Source organism: Phacochoerus africanus, chromosome 4 (assembly GCF_016906955.1).
Source record: "Phacochoerus africanus isolate WHEZ1 chromosome 4, ROS_Pafr_v1, whole genome shotgun sequence".
Lineage (NCBI taxonomy): Eukaryota > Metazoa > Chordata > Mammalia > Artiodactyla > Suidae > Phacochoerus > Phacochoerus africanus.
In genome coordinates, this window is record NC_062547.1 from 5,391,415 (window position 1) to 5,413,981 (window position 22,567).

At 56.6% G+C, this 22,567-nt stretch overlaps 1 protein-coding gene across 1 annotated transcript; it reads right to left on the reverse strand.

The window, feature by feature from the left end:
• Positions 1–366: 366 nt before the first annotated feature.
• Positions 367–21,467, reverse strand: SYT12 (synaptotagmin 12). Its single transcript, XM_047775146.1, is given in 9 exon segments — positions 367–569; positions 571–618; positions 1,815–1,948; positions 2,898–3,018; positions 4,248–4,463; positions 7,440–7,832; positions 9,935–10,128; positions 14,616–14,672; positions 21,355–21,467. Coding segments are annotated over 8 exon segments (1,266 nt in total). The 5' UTR covers positions 14,650–14,672; positions 21,355–21,467; the 3' UTR covers positions 367–443.
• Between the last annotated feature and the right edge of the window lie 1,100 nt (positions 21,468–22,567).

Consider the following 22,567-nt stretch of genomic DNA (forward strand, 5'->3'; position numbering starts at 1 on the left):
GACATCCTAGGGGCTGTGTCTCGTTCATGTCACCTCCTCTGTGCCTTAAACAGCGCCTGGTCCCCAAGACGCATCCGGCTCCTATGCATGGCCTCCCAGCAGGGGTGGGGTGTGGGGAGCGCTGAGAGGCCAAGGCCGCCCCCCCAGGCTGAGGGACAGACCTTTTGGGGAATCTCAAAATGGGAGCACAGTGGGCCAGTGCCTGGCTGTCCTCCCAGGTCCTGGCCCAGCCACAGCTGGTCCTCCGTGGGAGAAAACCCTGGGTCCCTGGACATCCAGCCAGGCCTGCTCCTCCACTGCAGCCTGGACAGAGGGACCAAGATGACTCTCGGGGACTCCACTGGGGACCCCAGGGTTCATGGCTCCAGCTGGACTACGGAGAAGGGTGTTCAGAGCTGAGCTTGTTCTGGCCTCCGGTGCCCACCCAGGCCCTGCCCCGGCTGCTAATTTCGCCGGACAGGGTGCCACATGGACACGGGCCTGCGCAGGGTGGCCAGCATCTGGTTCCAGTGCGTGGTGCCCATGCCACTGGCTGACGGCCCGATGATGACATGGCCCACATTGTCCCCCGCGGCCATCACTGCTGCTCTCAGCCACCGTCACACGGAGAGACAGGTCCTAGAGAGGGAGTGACATGGGTGCTGGGGGCAGCACCAGAGGTTCCCCATGGCTCCTGGGCCCCAGCAGGGTGCCAGGCACAGTCCCCGCCTTCTGCTCAGGGCCACCCCTTCCTTGCTGTGTGACCTTGGGTAGTGACGTGGGCTTCTCCTACCTCCGTTTCTGTAAAATGGTAATAATCAATAGTTCCTACTTGTTCTGGGAATGAAATGACTTAAAAAGTGTAAAGCACTTAGAACAGTGTCTGCACATAGTCAGAGCCTTATAGACTTCAGCTGTCATTCTTAATATAATCATAGGTTGGACTCCTAACTTAGGAAGGGAAAGAACTCGCTTAAGATCAAAGTGGTGGGATTTCTTGTTGTGGTTTGGCAGGTTAAGAACTCAATTAGTATTTGTGAGGATGTGGGTTTGATCCCTGGCCTCGCTCAGTGGGCTAAGGATCCAGCTTTGCCACAAACTGCGGCATAGGTGGCAGATGTGGCTCTGATCTGGTGTGGCTGTGGCTGTGGCGTAGGCCAGTGGCTATGGCTCCAATTCGACCCCTAGCCTGGGTACCTCCATGTGCCACGGTTGGGGCCCTAAAAAAAGAAAAAGGAAAGCCCAAGGATAGAGGAGGGGTGGGTGAAGGTGGTGAGTTCCCCGTCCTCTGAGGCATGCAAGCAGAGCCACCGGTGTGGCCCAGGCCACATGTTCCGCAGTCTTCCCACCCTTGGTCTGTGATATCTGTGTTGGAAGGGGGAACATCACCTTCTGAAGGCCAGAGGGGTCTGGAGAGCTTAGTAGGGCCTCTGTGGGCAGAACCTCGGGAGACCTAGGGTCAGTGCCCTGGGCCTTGGGTTGGCCGTGGCTCAGCCCTGGCCTTTGGTGTCCCCTCCACTGAGAAGTGTCTTCCCCTAGACCTCGGCTTAGCTGCCCCCACTTGCAGAGGCCTCCCCTGACTGCCAAAGTCTGACACATTCTTAGTGGGCTGGGATTGTCTGGGGACTTTGCTGCCTGTCCCTTGTGAGCACCTAGGCGCAGTGCCTGCATCCCCAGCACCCACCAGAGGGGCTGGTCTCTAGTGGGTGCTCAATACATGCTTCCTGACTGGAAAGGTGCTGGTTTAAGGCAAACTATCCCCCCCCGCCCCGCAGGAGCCCAGTGGAGGCAGGAGGGGATGGAGGGGCCCCGCCCCCAGTGCCAGCTGCCCTCACCTGGAGCACAATGGCTGGCACCGAGAAGATCATGGCTTCGTTGAACACTGGGTTAGGGTCGTCCCTCTTCACAGCTGTCTTCTTTTTGCTCATCTTCCTTCCATCCTGCAGCAAGTACACCTTGACGAAGGGGTCTGTGGGCAGGGAGGGGGTTGGGGTGGGTGTCAGTGCCACACTCACTTGGCACGGACCTGCCCAGTCACAGCGACTCACTGGCTCCAAACTCCCTAAACCTTCACTATGGCCCGTCTCCCCCGCAGTCCTGCCATCAGGCCTTTCTTCCTTTCTTTCCCATTTTGCAGATGGGAAAAACTGAGGTCACATGCGAGTCAGGAGAAGAGCTGGGCTTTGGACTTGGGCGGTCTGCCTCCCAGCCCACACGCGTGCTCCCCTCACATGACGCTCTGGGGAACTCGGCAGACCCTCCACGTTTCCTTCTATAAATGGCCCAAGTGCAGACGTCAGGCCTGAGTCACCCGGTGCCTGCTCAGTGGAGCCTGACTCAAGGACATGCAGCTCTGGGATAACAAGTCGCTGTCACCTTCCACCCACACGGTAACCTTGCTGCACCTGCCTGGACCCTGGGGCCCCCAGGCTCCCAGTAGGTGGGGCTCCCGCAGTCCCCCATCTTAGTTACCCTGAGCGGAGGCTCTTGCAGACCTGGGGATCAGGTCCTGCCTGGCACCCACATCTTGGTGGCCCTGGTCCCCTTGGGATCCCCACTTGGGGTCTGGGAGGCAATCCAGCCTCTGGGAATGGATGTGAAATCCAGCTCTGGAGGGCAGGTGCCCACCTTGTTTGCGTGCCAGGGCCCAGCCTCCTGCTCTCAGACTCCCTTCCTCCCCCTCTCCCCCCACCCATCGCCCCACTCGGGGGCTCCCTGCCGCCCTCTGTGGTCCCCATGTTTTCCCAGCTAGAAGAATCTTTCCACTCTGCATGGCTCCTGAGCTCAGCCACAGCCGGGGTGGGGAGCCTGGCGCTGTGCCCCACACCTGCTGATGCCTCCAGGTGCCTGGGGCTGAGTAGCTGGGCCACAGCTCTCACCAGCCACATGGAGGAGCCAGGCAGCCAGCAGGGCCTTACCCGCTGTGGTCTTGTCATTGGTCCAGATGAGATTCTTGGCTTTCACCACGACCACGGTAAGGCGCTCGGCCGTTGGGAGGTAGCTGAGCGAGAGCAGGATCTCACCCACGGCGTCAGCGACCTGGAGGACAGGTGGGTGGCTCAGGGGGCTTCTGCCCCCTTGGACTGGAGGGATGCAGGGAAAAGCAGAAGCTTCCTTCTGCATCAAGAAGTTGCTGCTGGAGTTCCCGTTGTGGCACAGTGGTTAACGAATCTGACTAGGAACCATGAGGTTGCAGGTTCGATCCCTGCCCTTGCTCTGTGGGTTGACGATCTGGTGTTGCTGTGAGCTGTGGTGTAGGTTGCAGACGCGGCTCGGATCCCGCGTTGCTGTGGCTCTGGCGTAGGCCGGTGGCTACAGCTCCGATTCGACCCCTAGCCTGGGAACCTCCATATGCCGCGGGAGCGGCCCAAGAAATGGCAAAAAGACAAAAAAAAAAAAAAAAGTTGCTGCTCTCGGGGCCCCTTACACCAGGGCACCAGGCGGGTGGGGCGGAGAGAGGGGCCCTTCCCCCTCCCCATGGCATCAGCCGCAGCACCCTGCCTCCTCCCGGGTGTGGATGCCGTTGTGGAAGGAGGGCCAGAGGTTGCCTGTCAAATGTAGCAGCAAAATGCAGATGTTCCTTCTGTCCAGACCAAAGAACACATTCCGTGATAGCAGGATGCAGAGGTCCAAATGGACTGGAATTAGTAGATCATTTGCTTAAATGACAGTGATGCTTCCCCAGCACACCTACGCGTATAACGGTAAACTTCAGCTTGGCTTCCGTCTGAAATAACTCACTCGAGGGCCAGAGAAGAACTTCCCTGAAGCTCTTACAAAAGTAGAGCTTCTGAAGGTTTGGTGGTAAGAGCAGCAGGAGAGCTGTAAATGGTGGTCAGGGGCCTTTCATTTGCATGCAGGGAGCTGAGCTTCCTTGAATGCGGCTCAGCTCTCTTTCTCTCATCTCCTAAAGATGTGTTTAGGGGCGTTCCCGTCGTGGCTCAGTGGTTAACGAACCCAACTAGGAAACATGAGGTTGAGGGTTCGATCCCTGGCCTTGCTCAGTGGGTTAAGGATCCGGCGTTGCCATGAGCTGTGGTGTAGGTCGCAGATGGGGCTCGGATCCTACGTTGCTGTGGCTCTGGCGTAGGCCAGTGGCTACAGATCCGATTCGACCCCTAGCCTGGGAACCTCCATATGCCGCAGGCGCGGCCCTAGAAAAGATGGAAAAAAAAAAATGTGTTTAGGCTGAACTTGAGGACAGTGGATCCCCTCCTCTGAAGTGCAGGTACGTGAAGCTCTCAGGCGTGGGCAGGTGGCGGACTTACCTTGTTCTGGTCCTGCAGGTAGAGCCAGCCGCTAAAGGGCTGCAGCGGGAGGTCAAGCACAGAAAGCTTCAGCTCCACCACCCCCGTGCTGACATTCCGCTCATCCTCATCGATGCCGAATACGGAAAACCGCAGGCTCTTCTCCTCCAGGGCTGCAGGGTCCAGGGGGATGGAGAACTTCTCGTCGAAGAAGATGGAATAGGCGTTCCTCTGGATCTGCGGAGAGACGGGGCCATGGAAGGGGGTCCAAAGCTGGGGAGGAGGTGGCAGCCAGGTGCCTGCGAGGCCATGGTAGGTAGTGACAGAGCACTGGATGGGGCACCCAGAGACCTGAGCTAGTGTCCTGGCTCTGCTGTTCCCACACCTCAATGCCAATCCTTCCTTTGGTGTTAGCCCTGAGGATCTAAAAGCCCCCTGTCCTCTGGGTGGTCCATTTGGTGACCTGACATTCAAAGCTTCCAGAAGCTGACCCCAACTAATTCCCATCCCCAGTGCCCATGGCTCCACAGAACGCTTGCAGCACGCTGGCCGAGCTGACTATCTTTCCTGCACGTGTTCAAGCCCAGTGCTGGGCGAGGCCTGCAGGAAGGAGGGATAAGAGTCCATGGAGTTCAGAGCCATTGATGTCCAGCTCCTGCAGGGCCTGGCCCAGGACTCTCTGGACATCGTAGGGTCAATGGACCGCTGGAGTGACTAGGCGAGGGTGTTTCTAAGCCTAGTTCTGCCTGGTGGGCGCCATGGGCCTCCTCCCAGGAAACCGTGGGCAGGGCCCTGGGAGGGCACCCTTGTGGGTGCGGATACCCTTTCCGTGGGGAGCTGCCTTAGTCACTGCCTGGAGATATTTTAAGAGAGGAGCTCTCATCCCTGGCACCTCGCCTGAAGCTGGGGGGCCGCCGGGCCTGGGGGCAGCCACCCGCTCACTGGGATTGGCTGGGCTGGGATGCTAAGAAGCCTACGTTCTTGGGAATAAAGGTGTCAGCACCGCCAGCTGCCAGAAGTCACTATCTGGGCTGTGGGAAGGCTCTACTTACACGGCTCCCTGGGGATTGCGTCCCCCCACCAATGGCCAGCTTGAGAATCTAGGGTTCCCTCCCCAGGGGATAAAACCTGCCTCCTGATCCTGACCCTGGCATTCAGGCTCTTCATGATCTTCAGCCTCTATCTCCTTCCTCCAGCCAACCTAGCCTTGTGGCTGTCCCCTGCCCATAGGAGCGCGGGCCCCTGGCTGGGCATCCTCTGTACATTGCACTTTCTTAGCACATGGGTGCGGGAAAATGGGAACCCTGGTGTCGAGTCCAGGATGCCCTGCTCTCTTGTCAGGGCTGGTGAGCAAAGCACTTTCCCAAGCTTCAGTGTCCTCATCTGTAAGATGCCTTCAACCCACCCCCTTCACTGGGGCTAAGGAGAGGGTCGCAGATGTCTTGGGCTCTGTGAACCAGGTTCTCAGCACACATCAAGCTGTGCTGGCTGCTGTCAACGTGCCCCAAGGGAGGTGTCCAGAACCACTCAGGCTCCTCTAGGCAGTTGAGGCCACAGGAAGCCTGGATCTGGCTCCACAGGAACGCCTCACAGTCCTGATAGACAGTTCACTGAGCACTTACCAAGGACTGGGTTAGGAACTTTGCACATAGGAACGCCTCCCCTCCTCAAGCACGATGATGCCCATTTGACAGATGGGGAAACTGAGTCACAGAGAGCTTAAGTGACTCACCTAAGGTCACACTTCTAGAAAACAGGGAACAGGGATTGGAATCAGGTCATCAGGCGCTAGAGTCCTGCTGCTAACCACCCACTGAACTGCCTCTCTGTCTTTTCCTTTTCTTTTTTTCTTTTTTTTTTTTTTGTCTTTGGAGGGCCGCACCCGAGGCCTATGGAGGTTCCCAGGCTAGGGATCAATCGGAGTGGTGGCTGCCGGCCTACGCCAGAGCAACAGCAACGCAGGATCGGAGCCACATCTGCAACCTGCACCACAGCTCACGGCAATGCCAGATCCTTAACCCACTGAGCGAGGCCAGGGGTCGAACCCGCGTCCTCATGGATGCTAGTTGGGTTCGTTAACCTCTGAGCCATGACAGGAACTCCTGGACAGGAACAACTCTCTGGAGCTGGCCGCCCCTTCCTGCTCCACATGCCCCCTGGTGGTCAGTTCCAGACCCTCGTGGAGCAAGGGGGGCGGATGGGGGTGGGAGAGGGATGACAGTCTTCCTCAGGAGCAGCCAGTTTTCAGCACAGGAAACATGACTGAAGGCGGACGCGGGCGGGTCTTGGAGGAGACAGAAGGCACTTGGCCCTGCAGGTCCTCGGGCTCCTCGGACTCTGGCGGTGCTGCCTGACCTCGCCCGCTGGCGCGGGGCAGTGGGCTGTCTCATGTAGACCCTGCTCTCTCTCGGCAAGGTGGGGGGGGACTGTGGAGGGGGAGCTGGGCGCCTCTCCTCGCCCCTCCGCCTTTACTCTCCCCCCTTCCCTGCTTTGGGTCCCAGGAGCTGTTGGCCTCTGGCTTCTGGGGCGGGGGCGCTGGTCCGCCAGTGGAGGTCACGGGAAGGAAACCAGAAGTTCAAGGGAGGTCAGGGTTCTTACTCCTCCGGATTCTTCTCTGCAAGATTGCTGCAAGCGGACCTTGTCCTTTGACCAAAGGGCACCGCCCCTATCCAGATGGATTTCTCCACCCACTGTTTGGGTGACCCTCCTTTTTCCTCATCCCCTCGGACCGGGGCACCATCCCTGACGTCACCTTACAACCCATTCACAGCATTATGAAGTCCTGTTTTAACATTCTCCCCAAATTAGCCAACATGGGCATGTCATCCCTTCCCTACCAGACCCCCAAGTTGACAGGGACAGGTGTGAAAATAAACAATTAGCACTCGCTGGATTCACGTGGTAGGACTGTTGTGACCTGGTACAACGGGAGGCTGCAGGCGGAGGCCCCAGACTCCCGGTTCTGTGCTCCTTACACTCAGCACCTTCAGCTCCATCAGCATCCAAACTCGCTCTCTAGCGTCCTCTTCAGATCCTGCCTGGCCCTGCACCCCTGCCGCTTGGGCGGGACTCCTGAGCGCCCGGGGCACACCTCTGCCTCGCCTCCCCCTCTGCCCCGCCTCCCCCTCTGCCCCGCCTCCACGTCTGTCCCCGCCTCCCCCTCTGCCCCCGCCCCCGCCCCCGCCGCCGCCCCCGCCCCCAGCCCCCACTTACCCGGGAAATGCCCACGATCTGCTCGTCAGGCAGGAGGCTGACTCGCATGAAGCAGGACTCGAAGCTGGCTTCCTCCCGCTCCAGAAGATCCTTGCCCTGCAGCACAGCCACGTGGAGGGTGTGGGAGGCGGCATCGTAGTCCATGCTCACCTCCACCTGGCCCAGCGTGAAGTCCTGCCCGAAGGTGTTGCTCACGGAGGAGATGGAGTTCAGGGAGTCGGCCGACTGGGACTTCCGGAGGGTCCCGTAGGGGGCCAGGTCCAGCTCACGGCCCATCAGCTCCAGGGGCCCCAGCTCGGTGATGCTCTCGAAGGTGTCCTCAATGCTGAGGCTGCCTTTGCGACTGGGTGGCCCCCGGGTGCTGGCCCGCTGCGCATTCCAGGCAGGCACTCTCTGGGGGTGAGGAAAAGGGACATGGGAGCATCACAGAGGCAAGAGGCAAGGCCTTGAGGAGGCGGCAAAGAGATGCCCCAAGCCCGGTTCATTCATGACACCCCCAAGGTCGCCTTTTGCAAAAACAGGGCAGGTCTTAGTAAAGGCCCTTCTTTAATGTTATTTCATATCACTCAGTTTTCTCTCTCTAACCAGAATGGAAGAGAGCTTTTTCTCGAACTGTTTATTTATGTGGACTGAGTCCCATACATGAAGATGTTCCCTGCAGTGATGTTTATAAAAGGGAAAATAGTTAACAGAAGGGGAATGGGTAAGAAAACGAGAGTACAGATACTCAAAAGACGATCGAGCAGCCTCAAAGGCGGTATACAAAACTGCCTGCCACACAGGTGAGAACCCTTTCCTGTTGGATAACACCAACTTTAATGTGCAGAATTTTCTCTTCTCTAAATAGACCTCGGGATTTGAGAAAAAAAGCCTTTTCTTTACTGTAAGTATCTACCACGTTGGCATAGTCTTCATTACCGTAATTTTTAATGGCCCCCTTAATTTGCCATTGAGTAGAGAGCCATAGGTTATTTTACTATCCCCTACTGTTGGACATTTATGTTTCTTTTTCTTTTCTTTTTTGGCCACACCTGCAGTATGTGGAAGTTCCAGGGCTTCCATACACAGCAGAGAGCCGAGCGGCAGCAGCGACAATGCCAGATCCTTAACCCAAGGCACCACAAGGGAACTCATGTTCTAATTTTTCACAAAACTATGCAGCATTGAATAGCTTTCTTAAAATCTTGACTGAGGAGTTTCCATTGTGACCCAGTGGTAATGAACCCGACTAGTATCCATGAGGACCAGGGTTTGATCCCTGGCCTTGCTCAGTGGGTTAAGGATCCAGTGTTGCCGTGAGCTGTGGTGTAGGTCACAGACATGGCTCAGATCTGGTGTTGCTGTGGCTGTGGCTGTAGGCTGACACTGATTTGACCCCTAGCCTGGGAACTTCCATATGCTGAGGGTGAGACCCTAAAAAAGACCAAAAAAAAAAAAAAAGTCTTGACTGAAAGGAAAGCTCTTGACACATGCTTCCAAAATGCTCTTTGGGAAAGCTCTGCCAATTTGCAGTCCCCCCAACAGAGTGAGAGATGGTCCCTTTCAAACCCCCAAATGAGTGAGCATGTGGGACCCTTATCTGGTAACAGATTCTGGTTGTGCTCTCTGGAATTCTACACGATGTTCGAAAAATCCTCTGCCAAGTATCAAGTGATGAAACATGCAGCAATATATATTGCGAGCCCTAAAAATGTTTCTACTCCCTGAAACAGCAATTCCACATCTGGGCATCCATTCAAAGTATATAATCCCAAATGGAGACAAAGTTTTACATATAAACCATTTACTGCATTATTTAGTAAGTCACGGCACATACATGAAAAAAGGAATCTTATGCAGCCGTTAAAGTGATGTTTGGGATGGGTGTTCAACAACATGAGAAAATGCTTCAGCGTTAAGTGACATGAACAGAGTAGGGTATAAAATTCTGTGGAGAAATGACACCTATTGTGTAAAAACTATGCATGGAAAAAAGACTCAGGGGGCTAGATATAAAATATTGGAAAGAGGCGTTCCCTGATAGCCCAGCAGTTAAGCAGCTGGCATTGTCATTGCTGTGGCTCGGGTTACTGCTGTGGTGCAGGCTCCATCCCTGGCCTGGGAACTCCTGCATGGCACAGGGGTGGCCAAGAAATATTGGAAAGAAATAAACTCAAATGTTAATAGTTAGAAAACAATTCACAGCTGCTCGCATCCGGCGCGCGGCGGGGGGGGGGGGTGGCATTTGGGGAGAGGTTTTTCTTCTTATGTTTATTTCCCCGTGTTTTCCACGGGATGGTTTTTGAAATGGAAAGCATTCATTCATTCACCAGATATTCATTGATTACCTAGCACTGGGCTCTACTGCAGAGATGGAGGAGGACAAAGGATCCCCGTTCCCAGGAGGAAATTACCCAGGAGGGAGGGAGGTGGCGAGGCTGTGGGGGCCACTCCTGAGCGTGGGCAGTGGGGACGTGGGGTGTACGAGCGGGCACCCGGAAGAACGGAAGCCTCACCTTCTGTCTGGCCTCTGCGTAGGTCTCGCCATACTTCTGCTGAAGGTACCTGTAGTCGTAGTTTGGGAACGGGGAGGGGCTGGGGAAGCTCCCCGATGTCCAGAGCTTCCACAGGCTCACGGCTGCAATTCCCAGCAGTGCCAGGGCCCCGGCAGCGTAGACACCCACCTCCCAGTCAGGGGGGCTCTTGATGACTGCAAGGCAAGCGCAGTCTCTCGTTAATGGGCCCTCTGCTGTCACACATCCCCGCCTAGGGAGCCTGTAGTTCAGCCCCGACTTGCTTTTTCAGGGAATAAATAAATGTATTGAGTGTCTACCATGTGCTGGGGATTCTGTGTTGAGCAAGATACGCACTCTCTGATTTCTGTTTCTACCCCCTTTCCCCGCAAACATTCATTTCTACCAGGAGGGACGTTAGACTAGAGCGGATGAAGCGCTGTGAACGACGGTTAAATTTTCCTTAGGCTTCAAATGGACGTGGTCGTTCTTGCCTCTTTGAGCGCCCTCGACCTTCAGAGGACTTCTGCTTCCAGATAATCAAGGCAGCCTTCTGGGATCTGGGGGACGTGGAAAGGGATTTGGGGGGGAAAAAGAAAGGACCCCATTTTGGCCTCAAATCTCAGCTAAAACAACCCCAATGTCCACCAGTTGATGACTGGAAAAATACAATGTAGTGTATCCCTACGGTGGGATATCATTCATCAATAAAAAGGGGGTAAAACCTTGAAAACATCATGCTAAGTGGAAGCAGCCAGACCCACAAAACCATATGTTCTATGATTCTGTTGCTGTGAAATGTCCAAAACAAGCAAACTACAGAGACAGAACATAGGTTAGGGATTGTCAGGGGCTGGTGGAGAGTAGGGGGGAGTGTGGAGTATGGGGTTGCTTTCTGGGGCGATGAATACATTTTAAAAAGTGATCGTGGGAGTTCCTGTTGTGGCTCAGCGGTAATGAACCTGACTGGTAGCCATGAGGACGAGAGTTCAATCCCTGGCCTCGCTCAGTGGGTTAAGGATCCAGCATCGTGGTGAGCCGTGGTGTAGGCCAGCAGCTGTAGCTCCGATTTGACCCCCGGCCTGGGAACTTCCATATACTGCAGGTGTGGCCCCTAAAAAAAATTAATAAAAAGACCCAAAAAAGTGATTGTGCTGATGGTTGCACAATATGCTAAACCCCGCTGAACTGTACCCTTCGAGTAAATTTATGGCATGTGACTTTTATCTCAATAACACTGTTACCAAAAAACCACAACACACACACACACACACACACAGAAACCCCAAAACAACCTCAGCCAGAGGGCAGAGGTGGCTATAGGCCGTTCAGGGCTTGGGGACAAATCCAGAACCTCAAATGCTTTATCATCCACTGATGATCTGAGCCTCATGGTCCCCAAAGAGAGTAACTAACTATCCCTCACCTACCACAGTGCTCGGACCATGGCAGAACCACACATTAAATCACTCTTCTGGGAAACCGGGCTCCGCACTCCTCCAAAGACGCCAACGAGACAGGGGGATTCATTTTGCAGAAGGTTCCTACTGTCGCTGGCGTTCCCACTGTGGCTCAGAGGTAACAAGCCCAACTAGTATCCACGAGGACATGGGTTCGATCCCTGGCCTCGCTCAGTGGGTTAAGGGTCCGGTGTTGCCATGAGCTGTGGTGTGGGTCACCGATGTGGCTTAGATTCCGCATTGCTGTGGCTGTGGCCAGCAGCTGTAGTGTCAGTTCGACCCCTAGCCTGGGAACTTCCATATGCTGGGGCTGCGCTTCCAGCTCTGGCAACCAGACCCCAGAGCAAGCTGGGGTAACCACTGCCCCCATGGCCTGGACCCAGCACTGTTCTCTGGCAGCAGGGCTGAGAGATGTGGGGAGGGGTGAGATTTCTCATCACTCATCCATTGAGCGCCTACTATGTGCAAGCACCTACTATGTGTGAGCACCCTGAGAATCGAGGCAGCCCCAGGCCCAGGCCCCATCCTTAAGTAGCTCACAGCCTAGAGGGTGGGCGGGCAAGTAAACTGACAGGACAGAATGCGGGGAGTGGTGATGAGAACAGTCCAGAGGGTTTCCCAAAGCAGGATGCCTAAGCTGAGATACGCAGGAGCAGCAAGAAGGGTGCGGGGCCAAGGTGCCAGGCACCGGGAGATTAGGGAAGGAAGCAGCGGGGTGTGCAAAGCTCAGAGCCCTTGGAGTGCCCAGAGAGGGAGAGGGAAGGGGACCCTGGGGGCTGGAGGGGCTCCTCACCACTGCTCCCCAAAGCCCGTGTCGGGAGAACTCAGGCAGCAGTGGGGGCCCCCCGGTCTGCTGAGCCCCGCCCCCTAGCTCCAGCCAAAACCTACAACACAGGTCACGCCAGAGCAGGGCAGGGCCCAGCCCTCAGCCCTGGCATTTCTCCAGCACTCAGCACCCTACCAGGTCCCCACCTCCACTTTCTAGAGAAGGCCCACCCAAGCATGACAGAGGCTAAAGAACACACCTATTTATGGGCTCAAGGACACGGCGGGGAGAGATGGAGGGGCCTGGTGCAGGCGCCTTGGCTCCCTGAGGCCACTTCACCTCTCTGGCTCCAGGCTCCTCATCCAGAGAGATGGTGACGCCCGAAACATTCCCCATCCAGTGGTCCCCCCCCCCGGAGGATTTATTCCAAAGGAAAAAATCCCAACCAGGTTTGTGTCTGCAGTGAGTCATCGAGTCTATATTTGTAAGAGCAGAAATCAGGAAACAGCCTGAAGGCCCGATTGAGGGGATCAGTGGGGGCCGGTGGCTCTGTCTCAGGAGGGACTGTCCCTGGGCTTTGAGAATGACAGTTGAGGTCATCGGGCTGTCCCGGTGGCAATGCAGAGAAATGTTTCGGGCATTGTCAAGAGAAAAAAAACCCAGTCAATCCCCAACATGCTATAATGGCATGATTTTGATGTAAAAATCACACAGCCTGTGGACAAGGGCTGGACAGACCAGGGAGCGATAAGAGGATGGAGGGAAGGTGAGAAAGCCTGGTTACGCCTGGTTTCTGTTGCGAGAATGTCATTTGTGGGATAAATGGAACCATAGCAAAGAGCCACAGAGGGCCTGGGCCCAGACCCAGTGGGGCTCTGGGGTGGGGTGGGGGCTCCCAGGGGTCCGGTGGATAGGGGAGGGGGTGGGAATGTACCTGGTGACCGTTGGGGGCCAGGTCCCACGGCGGGGATCCCACCCAGATGCCGGGGGGCAGGCACAGAGTCCGCACAGGGGATGGGCACGGCAAGGGACAGAGCCGTGCCAGGCTCCCCTGAGGGTAAGGATCCCAGGGGCCGATGGCCTAAATCCAGCGCCTTGCGTGGCATAAAAGGGGGGCAGGGCTGCGGGCATGAAAGGCAGCTCCCCAGGAAGCTGATAGGAAACGATGACAATTAAGGCTCATTTATTTACTCACTTCGTTAAGGACCAGCCTGGGGATGGGCTGGGATGGATTCCCCAGGGAAGTGAGGCCTGAGCCGAGACCACACATGAGGAGGAGGAGTCTTGGTAATAATTGTTTTCCTTACTATTTCGGATTTGCCAGGCTCCGTTCCAAACCCTTCGTGTATATTAACCCACTGAGTCCTCAGAACAACGCTACGAGGAAGGTGCTATTATTATCCCCATTTTATAGACAGGGAAGCTGAGAGATGGAGCTATCTGCTGCCAGACAATCTGGCTCCAGATCTGTGCTGGTAACCTCCACACCAGTCACAAGGACTCAGCCGGGCAGGGCAGAGGCAGGCAGGACTCCAGGCGAAGGGAGCAAAGGCCCGGAGGTGGCCGGGGGTGGGGCTGTGCCGGGCACTTTACACGTGTCAGTCCCTTGAATCTTCCCAGCAGTCCCTGAGGGCAGCCGCACTGCACCCATTTTACAGACGAGTAAGTGGAGGCCCAGAGAGGTTTCATCATCTACCAAAGGCCACGCCAGGCCCTGGGCCAAGACTTGGGTGCCCACAGGTGAACACTGACCCTCCCTGGCTGGGAGCTGGGAAAGGTGGACCCTGGGACACCCTCCAGCTCAGCCTTGGGCTGCCTGGGGGCTGAGCTAGGGGAGGAGCTGGAGGGGTGAGAAGCACTGGCCTGGGAGCTGGGGGGGCCTGGGTTCCTGTCCTGACCCTGTAACTTAGTCACGGTCCCTTTCCTCCATCTGTGAGCGGGGAGCCGAGCAGAAGGAGAAGAGAGGGTGAGTGGATTTCAGCCCTGACACCATCCACCATCCGCTGGAGTGTGTCTGGGCCTCGAGGCTGTTCCCCAGCTCAGTGCCCGCAGGGGCGCACACAGAAGGCGAGAGCCGCCATCCCTGGACTGAGCCGTCTCCGAGTTCAATGCCCTATGGATCAAACATCAGCCTTCCTGGGCTTCCTTGCGTTTGGCTCCGGGAGTGGCCCCAGGGAAGTGGATTCTGCATCACAGGCTCAACCTTAGGGAGCAGCAGGGCATGGGCCTCCTGGGAGGTCCCCTCAGGTCCTTCCACAGGCAGGAACGACTGGAGCAGGAAGATGAAGAGACCTCAGACTGGTCCCCAAATGGTCTCCCCAAGGCTATGTGCCCTGGAGCAACGCCCTGATTGTCCTTACCAGTAAAACAGAGCCATTACTGGGGTCCCACAGATATCCCCCAGCCCAGGCGCAGGGGGAGGGTCCTGTGAGAGGGCACGCTTGCTGCGGGGACTCACCGCTCAGGTGGTATTCTGCCACGTCCACGGCCATGACGCCCTCTGCAGGTGCTGAGACTGGAGGGGAGAAGAGAGTCAGAGGCGAAGGCTTCGCATGGTCACCAACCCCCCATGCCCCAGGTCATCTAGAGCTCAGAGCTCAGAGGTAAGGGGTCCTGGGCAAAAGTCGTGGCTCTTTATTTTATTTTATTTGCTTTTTAGGGCTGCACCCAAGGCATGTGGAAGTTCCCAGGCTAGGGGTCAAATCAGAGCTGCCGGCCTACACCACAGCCACAGCAACTCAGGATCCCCCACCCACTGCGTGAGGCCAGGCATTGAACCTGCGTCCTCATGGATCCTGGTTGGATTCATTTCCAATGCACCACAACGGGAACTCCAGGAGTGGTTTTTTATTTAATTTTAATTAACTTATTTTATGGCTGCACCTGAGGCGTATGGAAGTTCCCAGGCCAGAGACGGAATCCGGGCTGCAGCTGTGACCTGTGCCACAGCTGTGGTGATGCTGGATCCTTTAACCCGCTAGGCCAGGCTGGAGATCGAACCTGTACCTCCACAGCAGCCTGAGCCACTGCAATCGGAGTCTTAACCCACTCACAAAGGCGGGAGCTCTTAAAATAGCATTTTTGGGGTCATTTTTGGCCACCCCTGTGGCGTATGGAGCTCCTGGGCACAGTTGCCACTTAAGCCATGGCTGCAACAATGCCAGATTCCTAATCCACTGCGCCAGTCCAGGGATCAAACCTGAGTCCCAGCCGCTCCCAAGAAACGGCCAATCCCATTTCACTACAGCAGGAACTCTGAAATAGTATTTTTAAAAGATGGTGTTTAAAGATCTTTTTAAGCACTCAAGACCTCATTTCAGGGTTCCTAGCTAAAACACAAGACGCCCAGTGACATGGGACTTTCTGATTCATTTTTAGTATAAGTATGTCCAAATATTGCATAGGATATGCTTATATTAGAAAATTATTCACTGTTATCTGAAACTCAAAAATTGCTGGCATCCTGTATTTGTATTTACTAAAACTGGCAACTGTACTTCCTTTCCAACCTACCAACAACAGGCTGAGCGGCACAGACCCTGTTACTCGTTAAAGCGGCCCCTCAGGGTGTGACTTCAAATGCTTTTGTTTAAAATGGAAAGGAAACGGCTCATTTCTGCAATATTCTATTACCAGACTGTTCTCTGCTTGGGGTGGTTTCCTCCCCACCCCACCTCCTCTCCCAAGTCTTAAGAACGACAGAAGGGTGGGGGTTTTTTTTTGTCTTTTTAGGGCCACGCCCACAGCATATGGGGTCAAATCAGAGCTACAGCTGCCAGTCTACACCACAGCCACAGCAGCGCCAGATCCAAGCCTTCTCTGAGGCTTACACTGTGGCTCACGGTGATGCCGGATCCTTAACCCACTGAGCGAGACCAGGGATCGAACCCATATCCTCATGGATACCAGCTGAGTTTCTGACCGTTGAGCCATGACGGGAACTCCAAGAACCACTGAAGATTTAACGAAGTTGTTCTAGGAAGATCTGGAAGCTCATACAAGCCATTACCTGAACCCAGGCGACAGCTCATAGTTTTATTATTGTTGTTGCTAAGAAGTAAATCTGGCTCACAAGACATGTTCTAGATGGGCCAGGGTGGCGGGGGGTGGAAAAGGCTGAGATGAGCTGGATGGGGCTCAGCTCAAGGGACACAGAGGACAAGCTAGCCCCCACCCCAACCTCTGCATTCCCTCATGGCTCCCAGAGGTGGTTACAGACAGGTGAGGGGGCACCTGGGGGAGGTGAAGGGGTTAGTGAGACCTGCAGAGTGTCTGCTCACCCAAAGGCAGCTGCTTTTCTGTTCCTGTTGAAAGCCAACCCAGCCTGGCTGGATCTTCCGCTTCTTTAAAGAAAAGCCAGATACGGGGATTTTTTTTTTTTTTTTTTTTTTTAGGGCCAAACTTGCAGTATATGGAAGTTCCCAGGCTAGGGGGTCGCATTGGAGCTGCAGCTGCTGGTCTATGCCACAGCCACGCAGGATCCAAGCTGAAAGTGCAACCTACACCACAGCTCATGGCAATGCCTTATACTTAACTCACTGAGTGAGGCCAGGGATCAAACCCACATCCTCATGGATACTAGTTGGGTTCTTAACCAGCTGAGCCACAATGGGAACTCCCAGTTTCTTGATTTTTTTTTTTTTTTGTCTTTTGTCTTTTTAGGCCGCACCCACAGCATATGGAGCTTCCCAGGCTAGGGGTCAAATCTGAACTGTAGCTGCCAGCCTACGCCACAGCCACAGCAACGTGGGATCCGGGCCGTGTCTGTGACCTACATCAGGGGCTCACGGCAATGGCAGATCCCTAACCCTCTGAGCGAGGCCGGGGATCGAACCCACATCCTCATGGGTACTTGTTGGATTCGTTAACCACTGAGCCATGACGGGAACTCCAGTTTCTTGATTTTTTTTTTTTAAATGTTGCAACCAATTCACAAAACAATGTAAACACCATTCGGTGGAGAGTATATGGCCCGTGGGAGGTGGCTGGCCCCTTTGCAACTCCTTGAAAGATTCTGTGGCCGCCCTTTGGGATTGGGGTCAAATCAGGGGTGAATGTTTTCTGGAATCCTGGCATTCTCCCCAAGTTGTAGCTCTGGAGTCAAGAAGCTATTCCTGTTGAAAGCCGGTGCTTTGCTCCGGGTGGGGTCCTCCCGCACCTGCGGAAGTGCTATAGGTCCCAGGACAGGAAACCTGGAGAGAAGCCAGGGCAGAACAGGGCCCTGGGGCGAAGCCCTGCCAGCTGTACAGACAGCTCCTTGCTCCCAGCTCCCCTGATGCTGTCCCCACTTCCGCAGTGAGATGTGGGTTGTCATAGTGATGGGAGGGTGGTGCTAACGAGGAAGGGCTTCACCCATGCCAATTCAACTGGAAACTCATTCCTGGGACCTGGGCTGGAGATCGTGATAAAGACCTGGCTGAGCACATCTTATATGAGGCTCTAAGCACTTTGCATTTCTACGACCCTCCCTCGAGGTAGGTACTGTTACTATCTCTGGTTTGCAGAGGGGAATGCCGAGGCAAAGAGGTAATGTCATTTGCCCCAGGCTACACAGCTAAGAAACTGATCAATCCAGGCCACGACCGGGCTCCTCATCCGCCCCTAACCCAATGCCTTACCGCAGGCTGCCGAAGTTGCCTAAGAACCTGCGGGCCAAACTGGAACTGTGTACAAGCCCACGGTGGCCCCAGTTCCTGGAAGGAGGAAGTCTGGACACACAAAAACACACGTGTTAATGTGAACACACATGTCCCAGTGCCTTTGCTTTGCTGGCAATCCAGTTATGCCATTGGCTTTCTTTCCTGCTTACCTGGCACAAGCTGACTTCCTGTATTGGGACAGCCAGTGCCAGCCACACACCAGAGTGGGCCGGGTACGCCCTGTGACAAGCTCCCTGCATCTGTCGCATCAGACTTCTGGCTGTCCATCTCTCCGAGACTGGTCCAGCTCAGACCCCAGACTCCCACTTTGCCCACCTTCTCCCTCCCCTCATCACAATGCCCTGTGGGCTGGGCTTTCGGCGAAGGTCACCCGGGGCCAGAAGATCCTGCTCTGCCCCTGGGAAGGAGCAGAAGTCTCTTCCGGAGACGAGGGAGGAGAGAACTTGGGGGAGACGTCGAGGTCCCTGGGAGTGGGGCAGCCTGAGCACAGCTCTGAACCCCAGATCTGCCCCCTTACTAGCTCTGAGCCTCAGTGGTCCTATCTGTAAAATGGGGCTTATGATTTCTCAGGGTGTCAGGAGGGAGGAAAGAAGTGGGGTTTGGCACATCAGCTGCTGGGGTAACTGGCCTGGCAATGGTCCCAAACGCCCCTGAACCCTTCCTTTGTGCAGTGGCATCATGTGGGCAGCACTGCCAGTCTGCAGATGTGTTTTATTTATCCTAAAGTGAGTTGCCAACATGTAAAAATTGGGAAATTTCCCATTAAAAGTGGATTTCTTAAAAAAAAGAGAGAGAGAGAGATTTCCAGCTTCCTTTTTAAAGTTAGATTTGGGAACAGTGGGTCTGTATGCCCCCCCCCCCCGCCCCAATAGCTGAGCTCCAGCTGAGCAGGCTCCACCCCACAGAGGGTCTTCTGCTCTTCAGGCCTGGCACCTCCCACCCCTCTATTCCAGAACCTGCCAGCCCCTGGAAGCATCTCTAATCATAAGCCTGGTAAGCAGAACTTCAGATGAGCTAGGGGAGGTTCAGAGAGGTTAAGTGTCTTGCCCAAAGCTGCCCAGCCAGCAGTGGAGGAGGCGGGCCTGGCAGCTGTGCCTGCCACCCTGGCCAGCCCCTCTGCAAAGGACTTCACATATGTCTTTCCCCTCACCTCCCCCAAGACCGCTGCAGGGCAAATCCTATTATTATCTCCACTCCACAGAGGAGGAAAGTAAGGCTCAGAGTAGGGCAGTGAATTTGCCCAAGGTCACCCAGCCAGCCAGCAGAGAGCTGAGACCCAGCCAGATCTGGCTCTGCAGCAAGCGCCCTTCTTCATGGCCTTAGCGACAATCCCTGAGACCCTCTGACTCCATCTCACCCACTACGACAACAGCAGCAGCAGCCTGGAGCTTTGCCAGGCAGAGGGGCTGCGGCTTTGGCTTGGAACAGGATGCTGACAAGGCACGTCCAAGGCCAGGTCGGCTTTTGTCTGGAGCTTCCCGTGTTTCTGACACACAGGAAATGGGGCACAGCAGGGATGGGTGGGTCAGGGCTGCCCCAAACCTCATCTGAGCCCCTTCCTGGCACCCTTCCTCCCTCAGTCTATTCATTCTGGTCCCAAACTCCCAAACCCTAAATCGCATGAAGCTTGCTCATTACAAACACAGCTCTAGATTCAAATCCAGGCTTAATAAACCCACTCAGCAATACCTACCTATTGCTGTAAGAATTAGACATAATACATGCTAAAGGCCATGCGTGGTGCCTGGCTTGTAGTATGCCCATGATATAGACCTGACGATTGAATGGATAAATGGGTCCCCCTTCTACAGATAAGGAAGCTGGGACTGGAGTCACTCAGACTGAGTGACAACACTGGACTGGTGCCAAGATGCAATGGATCTGGGCCTGGGCTCCTGGCCACCATACCACCTCCTGATCAGGCCTTTCGGGGGTGGAAGTGGGTGGGAAGAACTGCCACTGGCCTTACAGGAATCTGACCACAGTGGAGGCCCCCTCCCGGGCTTATCAAGTAATGGCTTTCCAGGAATTTAGTGTCTCTGCAGGGAAGAGGGTCCCCCCTCCATTTCCTTGCTCAGGATGTCTGCATGCCACATCTTTGGCTCGAGAGGTGTCAGCTCCCCCTACCCTCACCCTGAGGCCTGTAGGTAACAGGAAGAATCCGGGGCTGGGTACAAGTAAGCTCCTAGGCTGCCAGCCTCTTCAGGAGCTTTAGGTTTGAGATCCTGGACAAATGCTCCCCCCCCCCCCCGCTTCAGAAATGAAACATCCTGCTACCAATCCCACTCCCCACCAAGCCCACAAAACCCACAGTACAGACTGGCAAGGGTGGCGGTGGCTGGCACTTACCAGGGACCTACTATGTGCTGGGCTCTGTACCAAGGACTTGCCAGGTGTTATTTCAGCAAATCCTCCCCACTGCCCTCTGAGGGGGCTGCTACTCTGCCCATTGCCCGCAAGAAGACTGAGGTCACCAGAGCTGAAAAGAGGCAGAGTCCAAGCCTGAACCCCAGGCTGGGGGCCCACTCTCCCAAGCTGCTTGGGGAAGCCTTCAGATTTGAGGGTGGGGAGGCCAGGGGCTTGGGTCTTGACCCTTCTCCAGACTGGCTGTGTTCCCTGGGGTGAGTCTCCTGCCCTCCCTGAGTCTCGGTTGCCCCATTTCCAGTAGGAGGCCCAGGGGCTGCTGCTCTCCAAACCTGTCTCCTACCCTCTGGCTCAGGAAAGAGGCTGACATTCCAGGGTGCAAGTTTCCCAGGTGCTTCGGGGGGAGGGTGGCCTTGCTGCCTGAGGAGGGGGGCACCCGTACCTCTGCAGCCCCTGGCAGAGGGATCACTAGGATGACTGGCTCAGGGCTCTTCCACCCACAGGCCGGGCTCCAGGTCCCTTTGTTTGGCCCCAGTCCCCCTTCTTCAGCCCAAATCTATAGCCCCAGCGCCCTGAGATGGACAAGCTCCTCACCCAAAGAGCAGTGGCATCAAAGGTTGGCAGGGAGACCCTGGAAAACTCTCCACCCAGGTCGGTGACACCAGAGGGAGGCTGAGATCCTCTTGGTCTCCCAGGGCCTGCCTCCTGGCAATGGGGCGCGACTCGGGGCATTTCCTGAAAACCCAGCATCCATGCCGCGGGAGCCCTCAAGATACATGGGGACCGGAGTTGGGGGGGGGGGGGGCTGACCCCAGAGCCTGGAAGGGGGCGTGAGGCGGAGCCAGGGCAGTGGGGACAGTCAGGATGCTGTGAGTGTGAGGGGCGTGCGTGCAGAGCGGGCGCCCAGGAGGCGGGTAAATGGCCGGGTGAGCCGCGTGTGTGCACACGCTGGGCGGGCGTGCAGGGCACGGTGCGATGCGCAGTGCGCGGGGTGGCCGGGCTGGGGCAGGGCGCCCGGCTTGCGCTGTGCCCGGCGTGCGGGTGCAACCGCGGCGGGGGTGTGCGGTCGCGCGGAGACCGGGGGTCCCCAGCGCGGGGAGGGGGCGCCGTGTGCATCTGCGCTCGGGGCGCGTATCCCGGCCGTGCGCGAGGGCCGGCGGGGCGCGTACTCACCCCGGCTCCGCGGAGGGGCCGCCGTTCCCGCTCCGGCTCCGGCTTGGGCTCTGGCTCCCGGCCGGCTCCCCGCTCCCGGCCGGCCTCCCGCAGCGCGCACGCAGAGGCGCCCAGCCCGGCCGTCGCCGGCGGAGCCACGTCTGCAGTGTCGCCCCGCGCCCGCCTGGGAGGAGCGCGGCGCGGGCCGGGGGCTCGGCCGGGCCGGGGCGGCAGTCGGGAGCTGCGCCGCAGTCCGGGCACGCTCCCAGGAGCCCGCCGCGCGCTCCCTCGCGCTCGCCCGCCCGCCGCCCGCTCCCTCTTTAATTTAAAGGGACAACCCCGAGCGCGCTCTCCGCTCCCGGGAGCTGCGTGGCGCTGCCAGGGTCTGAGCCGAAGATCCGCAAGCGCGCCCCGGATCCCAGGGGTCGTCTGAGGCCGAGCCCAGCCCCTCACTCCCAGGCCCAGGGATGAGGGGGCGGGCGGTGGAGATGTGCTCACCGAGAGCTCCGAGAGGCTGGCGGAGCACCGGGCACAGAGTCAGCAGGCCAGGGTTCTAGCCCCAGCTGAGGCACCCCGGGTTATCCTGTTCCCTTTCTAGGCCTCAGTTTCTTTTTCTGTAGAACTGGCTGGATACTGTGCACCTCCTGGGAACGGATGAGAACAGAGGCAGAGCAGCGGGAGTTACCCCTTCTCTGAATGGGTAATTACCCCCTCCCACCCTGATTGGGCCGCTCCAGCAGGCCAGCATCATCGCACTTTACCCTCCTAATGACCTAATGGGGTGGTGGTCACTCCAGTTTTTGCACAAAGAAAAGAGGCCCAGAGAGGTGAAATGACTTACCCAAGGTCACAGAGCCAAGGGTCAGAGCCAAGACTTGAACCTGGGTCTTGTGACCTCAGAGCCCATAGTCTTAACCACTTAGGGGTCGTGCTTTCTCGCCAAAGAGATGAATGAATCATTCAGGAGATATTTATGACGCCCCCGCTGGACGCTTGGCACGGTGCCAGGTGTGGGCGATCTTCCATCTTCCGGGAACCGGGGGGGGGGGGGGGGGGGGACAGGTCCCTGCCCACGCAGTCTGGCAGGGAGGCACACACGCCTTGGCAGGGGCTGCGGCGAGTGGGGGAAGGTGCCACGTGCTGTGGGCACAGTAGGGAGGAGAGCAGGCTCCGTGGGCACCTGGGGAGGCTTCCCAGGGGATCTGTAGGATCTGGGGTGGGGTGGGAAGAGGGT